General features: G+C 38.7%; 1 protein-coding gene across 1 annotated transcript in view; it reads right to left on the reverse strand.

Annotated features, from left to right (window-relative positions):
- LOC104811359 (zinc-binding alcohol dehydrogenase domain-containing protein 2) overlaps positions 1-7,295 on the reverse strand; it is a 9,037-nt gene that overhangs the window by 861 nt on the left and 881 nt on the right. The window contains exons 3-17 of the mRNA XM_010538029.2: positions 6,754-6,935; positions 6,312-6,417; positions 5,260-5,336; positions 4,553-4,640; positions 3,982-4,171; positions 3,748-3,874; positions 3,403-3,483; positions 3,195-3,296; positions 3,006-3,101; positions 2,586-2,660; positions 2,250-2,369; positions 2,005-2,133; positions 1,783-1,860; positions 1,341-1,427; positions 703-789 (exon numbers count right to left, since the gene is read on the reverse strand). Of these exons, the coding sequence (XP_010536331.1) occupies positions 703-789; positions 1,341-1,427; positions 1,783-1,860; positions 2,005-2,133; positions 2,250-2,369; positions 2,586-2,660; positions 3,006-3,101; positions 3,195-3,296; positions 3,403-3,483; positions 3,748-3,874; positions 3,982-4,171; positions 4,553-4,640; positions 5,260-5,336; positions 6,312-6,417; positions 6,754-6,935 (1,625 nt within the window). The remainder of the gene's footprint in view (positions 1-702; positions 790-1,340; positions 1,428-1,782; positions 1,861-2,004; positions 2,134-2,249; positions 2,370-2,585; positions 2,661-3,005; positions 3,102-3,194; positions 3,297-3,402; positions 3,484-3,747; positions 3,875-3,981; positions 4,172-4,552; positions 4,641-5,259; positions 5,337-6,311; positions 6,418-6,753; positions 6,936-7,295) is intronic.

The following is a 7,295-nucleotide window of genomic DNA, read 5'->3' on the forward strand; positions in this document are numbered from 1 at the left end:
TATGAAAGGACTTTGTCAATAGATAGGTTCCATCCATTGGATCTCAGTAGATAGATTCCATCCATTGGGTTTTTATATATCTTGTCCATATCATTTTCTGTTTGTTCAATGTAAGGATTTTCTTTCTATTGATCAACTAGATGTACGGCTGGGCGTGGGTATCGGTCCCATGGGTATACAAAATTTGGGTTCGGCTTCCGTCTGGGGATCACCTGAACCCGTGAGTAACCTCGAGAAAGGGGGAGAGAGGGCGAGCCGGCGATGAAACCCCAAGCCGCAAGAGGAAGGCGACAAACGGCTAAAGGTTTCGTTAGTTTTTTTATCACATGGCTTTGAAATTTCTAAATTTGGTTCAGGGATTTCATTAGGGTTTCGTGGCTCTCGCCAGGAGAGATTTCACCTCGCCTCGCCTTGCCTCACCCTCGCCCTCCCATATACATCTCTCGTCCTCTCAGGTCTCAATAACACCTCCTCTTTTCTTCCTCACCCTGTCATGATCTCGCCCCCTGTCAGCCGGATACCCGAGCCCTACCTTATCCCCTGGGTACCCAACTTCCACAAGACCGAGACCGAATACCCTGATCGAGGAACCTGAGGGGTTGAGGCCAAGGCAGGTGTGCCGGAAAATTCAGGTACCCGCCCATCCCTTCCCCTAAATAGATAAACCCTATGCTAATGCAACGATGCAAGTAATGGTCTAACCTTCCCAGTGCTTTTACCCGAATGCAGATGCTCAACCGCATCAGCAACAGCATCCAGACCCATAAACCTTTTCGGGTCTATTGCAACCTATAAGACAGATGACGCAGCAGATGATTTAGTGGGAACAATATTTATGAACAAAAACAACGGCTTTGGTACATTTGCATAAGCAAGCGTCTGCTTATACCTGTATAATTCAAACATGCAAAATCAGAGTTCAGGAATAGAGTAATCTGATAGATGTATGGGTTATGTAGATTCATTGAAGCTGGACTATAGTTAGTATGGGCCTGTTAGTATTAGTTAATTAGTAGTTGCGGTAATGAATAGTTATAAATACAGATTAGATAGAGGAGAAAGGAGAACGCAGAAGTTTGAGAAAGGGTTAGGGTTTGTTTGGGGAATGAGAGTTGGGATCCTCCCGTAAATCAAGATCATTCAAAGTTGTATTCAGGTTTTCGGTGAGGAATAAAGGTTCGATTGGTGCTGGAAAGTTGAGTTTCAGATTCTGAACCTTAACATAATCGCTTGCTCAATGTCGAGGGTAAGTAAAAGAAACCTAAAATTCACTCTAACAAAGCATTCAGAATGAATAATAATCAACGAGGAGGGAGACGAATGGTTTTCTTGCATATTACCTTAAGCTTTCCGAGAGAGTAAAGGTGGAAGAGTCGGTCCAGAGTGTGCTTCCAGAGCTGGCTATATTGCACCAGGAAGAAACCGGCCTGAAAACCATTAATCTGAATGTCAAAACAAAACAAAAAAAAAAAATCTATGAAAATAACAAGCGTCCATCATTAACCCATGGTGTATTTCTAGTTGGAATTACAGGATTCATAAAACTCAGGATATTCAAAATTTCGTCGTCAAAACATATAAAATCTTAGAGAAATCATGTATTCTAAAATTTCAATTTTATCTTCGAGTAATAGAATGCTTAGACTGTTTACCTCGAAACGGTTTAGGGTTCAGAGTTTATGATTAAGTAATACACAAAACATCCATGTGAAGCCTGATCATATGACAGAAATGATGAAACACAGAAAAACAAGAACATAGTTTCAGTCATCTAAAACATACCACGGTCTGACTTTTTGCTAGAATTTTCTCACAGAGGCCTGGGTAATTCGCCGGTTTCCATCCATGTTCACCTTGATACTGAAAAAAAAAACAGATTACAGCATAAAACAGAACTGGTTGCCCGTGGGCATAAGGTTGTTAAGGCAACATGGAATCCTTACAACAAGACATATGGAAATTCATAAGATAAAATAAAAGATACAGAGTGAAATAATAAGGAACCTGGGAAATCATCCCGATCACAATGAGTCGTCCATGGACAGCTAGAGCATTCAAACACAAATCAAACATGTTACCGCCAACAGATTCGTATATGATATCGATACCCTTTGGGAACTCCTTTTTTAAGACCTGGTAAGAACAGATTGAAGTGCATAATTATCAAATATAAGAAGAAAATAACTCAAGCTAAATCTTTCTACTTAACTTTTTTTCCTAGCTACATCTATTAAATGTTCGAGGCATACCGTCTTGATATCCTCAGATTTATAGTTTATGACCCGATCAACCCCCATCTCTTTTAGAAGCTTGGCCTTGTCTGATCCTCCGCAAGTAGCAACCACCTTGTTCCCTGCTAATTTTGCAAGCTGCATATACAACACATTTCTATTCTCGTTTTTAGCAGAATTAAAATACTTCCATTTGTCAGAAAGAGAATAAATTAAACTCAGGAGAACCCAGACAAGAATGAGATCATAAAATTGTGCATAAAGCTGCAGCTACCACATGACCGGTTATTGGATATAAATCTAATACAATGCATAATCATCATACCATTTGCACTACAAACAATGTTTTCTTACCTGGACAGCGAACTGCCCTGTGCCTCCTGCAGCAGCAGTCACAAGAACGGTTTCGCCAGACCTCATTTGTCCTGCCTGTGGATACGATAGAGTTGTCAGAAAAAGCAAAACACTAGCAACTTAAAGATAATTACGGCATTTCAACTATAACAAAAAAAAGGGGCATATCAGGCAGAAAATTCAACAAAAAGAACAAATTGTTGCTCAGATTAATTACTAAAGCATCTTAAAACGAAGTATATGGATGACTGAAATGAAAAAGAAATAATGTAACATCATCAACATCAACATCGCCTTAGTCCCAAGTTAGAGAAACGAGTGGAGATGCAGGGGATCGAACCCTGTACCTCTCGCATGCAATTATGCAAATGGTAACAAAATATGAAAGCGTAATGAATCTAGCGGCATCATAATGATAACCTTTTCAAGGCCAATTAATGCGGTTAATCCTGAAGTAAGCATGGCAACGACTTCTGGATCTGGTCTTGGAACAGGAAGCACATGCCTTGAAGAGACCTAAATCTCAAATAGACAAGATCTTGTCCATCATTGAAACCTCAAGATACCTCAATACAGTTCTGTAGCATTCATAAGGTTTAGGAGCCATACTATCATGTATTCAGCATACGCTCCAAAAGTCATGACAGCAGCTGGAGTCCCGACTTCCACGTTACGAACAGAATCCCCCACAGCAGCAATTATTCCAACTCCCTGCAATATAGAACCAGCAGAAAAAAATATTTATATGATACCAGTAAAATATGGCCTGATGGCAAACCAAAGAAAACCACAAAAGTTGAAGAACAAAATATCATACCTCAAATCCAGCATCAAAAGGGAGATTTGAACCCTGGTTTTTGTTGTTTCCACTAAAATAACGTCCTGAACTGAAGTTTACCTGCTTGTAATTCGAAGTACAAGGAAAATCCAGAAGTTCACATGCTGATATCCATAGCAGGAGAAATAGGTGAATTGTGCATTCATTAGGAAGAAGAGAAGATGTAAAGAACAGTTGGAGGTTTAAGTAGGTCATCGAGATGAACAGTTAATATAAATCCAATTCTTAGAGAACTTCAAAGATTCTTTAAGTATCGATATAAGGGAGATAAAATGTAAAGCTGACAGGGAAGATTGTCAAATCGATGTGTAAGCATAATCTTACATCACTAGCATTAACACCGGCATAGATGATTTTCAGGAGAACTTGGTCTCGTCCAATAGGTAATGCCAGTGGTGTGCGAACTATGCGGGTAGCATCACGGAAATGATGAGATAAGGTGTGCACAATACTGAAGGAAAAATCATGCAATCGATGAGTATATAATCTAAAATTGAGAAGAAAGACAGCACATATCCACTAATATTCTGGCCTCGGACTTTCAGATATTTCACTTACATTTTCTCAGAACTTTGGGGAAGTTGAAAACTTGAAGATACTTTAAAGGAAGGAGCTCTCTTCCTGGAACTTGAACCCACCAAGTACTTCGCTTCTTCCATGGGGGTTGGCCAATATTCCAAACCCCTGCGTTTAGTAACCCACAGGCACGAACCGGCTTTACTCTCATCGGTTATAAGCTCAAAAATACCTGGACCAACAATACGTTTGAACCATGAGTCTAATCAAAAGATTGAGCATTAATTGATTTTATCATTCTTGTATGGAAAGACTGCCTGAAATTAATTGTGTGGATGAGTAAACTGCCCTCATATGTGGATTAAGGCATGCACATAGATTGTGTGAGATGATACCATTTAACTACCCGTAAAATACCAAAGGTAAAAAGTCCGCAAAAAATGAAACACCATTTTTAATGCTCCACTTCTTTCAACACATATCACAGCCTGTGATTCACAGGTTACTGTTCTTTCTAGTAAATCGGAAGAAATGTAGCATGGAGGCATATAAGTAATCCTCATAGTGGAAACAAAACCAGATGGCCTCAAAATACATTATGTTAAACACAAACCTTTAATCAATAAGTCCATAGGCAGGAAACCACCAAGTGACTGAATAATCACAGGATGTACTTTTGCACCCATATTTGTCTCAGTGAACTGCATCACGAAAGCGCATTAACCACAACTTCAAACAACAAACATCAGCAAAAGAACTTACTTTAATTCTATAGTATTATAAGGGCTGAATAACAGATGCATTTAACATCAACATCAACATCGCCTTATTCCAAAGTTTATTTAGGGTCGGCCGTGAATTCTTCGTTTCAACTCGTTTCGGTTTTGCATTAGCTCTTACGGAATTTGCAACGATTCCAAGTCATTCCTAATGACATCTTCCCATATAAACCTAGGTCTACCCCTTCTTTTTCTCTTCATCTCCATTCTTATACTCTCCACTTTTCTAATCAGCGCATCTATCGGCCTGCGTTGTACACGGGAACAAAAGGTTCTTTTTAAGCCAAGAAGAAATTTCCAGAGAAGAAAAAGTGGTTGTTCTCATCTATTACACGTAATGATGCCCAAGCTTGTGATATAATTACCAAAATTTACTATCTTTAAGGATCAATATTCTCTATAGTCCATACGTCTAGGTGGTGGATATTCAAAAGGGTCAAACCTTCCATGCTTGTCAAATCCCACTGATTTTAGAGAAAGAAACATTTGGAAAGGTTGAGAGTAACTAAACATTGTGAAAAATTTCAGATGCATTTCTTACCTCAGGGCAAAGCACATTGATGCGAATACCTTGACGTTTGTAAGGCGCTAGTGATCTGGTGAATAAGACAACGCCACCTGAATAAATATAATGATGAGGACATCCTAAGCATATATGCATGGGAAAGGGTTAAAGAACATGATGAACTAAACGTTCGAGTGACACCTACACGAGCAAGGGCAAGAGGGTTACAAGCGGCATTCGTGTGTATGAACCCTCAGGAATTCAAGCATGGACAAGGTGGGAACAAGCATGGGCGCATAGACGGATAATATTGGACATGCTCGTACAAGTCAAGTCTATTAGCTAAGAAACTTAATCGGAACGATTTAGATTAAAATTGGACCGATCCAGTTTCATCGAATCATCGCGTTTGCTCAAAAGTTTAATTCGGACCGATATATTCCTAAACCGGACTGAGCCAATTTTCATCGTGTTTGCTCTGAAGTTTATCTCAGACCGATTTGGTACTAACTCGGACCGTTCCACTCTCATTGATTTTTCTCATAAATGTAAACCAGACCGAATCAGATTCATACCCGATCCGTTCAGTTTTAGTTGTTCTGGACTTTGCTTAAAACTACATAATTTTGAATTATTTAGGATTTTAGGGTTTATTGGACCTATTTAAGGTCTTGAATGCAAGAAGGCGGGCAAACTTTTTGAGATTATTTTGGTTTTCTAATGAAGCCGAAAATGATCCTTCTTCGTTCTACTAGTTTCAGACTTTGTAATTGAATCAATCTTATCTCGTTATACTCATCAAGCACGTTTACCACACGTGTTTATAGAATCTTCTACCCGTTGGTTTCATAGCTAGGTTTGGATTGGATTTAGGAGATCCTCAAGGATTGATACTACTCGTCGGTTTTATTCGCTAGTTGTTAAGGGGTTTTGGTGACATCAATTGATTGTACCTTGGTTAAATAGAGATCTTTTCGTTATAGGATTCACATCATATAACATATTGCATTAAATTATAAATGTATATAGAATGTACACATGATTCAATTAACTTATAAAAGAAATAGCACAAGAAACCAAAAGCAAACCTTTGGAGGCAGAGTAGATAGGATCAAAGGTCATTGGATAAAGACCTGCTGCAGAGCCCATGTTTATGATCACGCCAGGATTTTGTTTTGATTTCATAGCTTCGATCTACCAATACATGGACAGCAATATTAATTAGGATTTTCGAAGATACAACAATTGGAGAAAAAACCAACAGTGAACTCTCTGACAAAGCCTAAAATGCAATTGAAGATGATAGATAATGTTTAGGCTTTTTTTTCCAAAATAATCAAGTATTTCTTGTGGAGAATGAATTTTGTTTCGAAAATGGTAAGGGTTCATTGATTTTGTGATCAAAAAAGAAATTGCACACCTTGATTGACAAATGCTCAAAGTAATCAACTGAATCGAGAATAGAAATATTGACATAGCGGTGTCTAAACATGTAAAGCGGGAATCCACTTTAATATCTTAGTCACTTACTGCAAGGTGTGTGCATTCAATCACTGCAACCAAGTTCACATCTATGGTGTGTTTCCATGATTTAGAGCCATCACTATCATCTTTGTCGAATGGTACAGGATTTCCAATCCCAGCGTTGTTAATGCAGATATCCAGAGTTCCATATGTGGCTAAGTGCTTCTCAAAGGCAATGACCAGATTTCCTGCCCAAAACTAGAGAATCAATACAGACTAAGACAACCGGACTGGATCGACATTCAATGTCACTTCTTAAACAGCTAACAAGGGGAGAAGTAGAGAATAAGATAAACACTTAGTCCTAATTCTAGTAGCCTTTGTTTCTGTCACAATTATTAGTGCAGTATTCTGTGTTTTTACTACTTGAAGATTGAAGCAAATTTCGTGTGTCTGTCATCAATCAGAAACACTAGTAGAAAATTGAAACAAACACATTGAGAAAATATTGTTCCTTGAATCCCTGTATCTGTCATCAAGTAGACTTGTTCCCTACATGGACGTCAAGACCGCATTCCTTAACGGGAATTTGCTCGAGGATGTGTACA

Source organism: Tarenaya hassleriana, unplaced genomic scaffold (genome assembly GCF_000463585.1).
Source record: "Tarenaya hassleriana unplaced genomic scaffold, ASM46358v1 Cleome199, whole genome shotgun sequence".
NCBI classification, from domain to species: domain Eukaryota; kingdom Viridiplantae; phylum Streptophyta; class Magnoliopsida; order Brassicales; family Cleomaceae; genus Tarenaya; species Tarenaya hassleriana.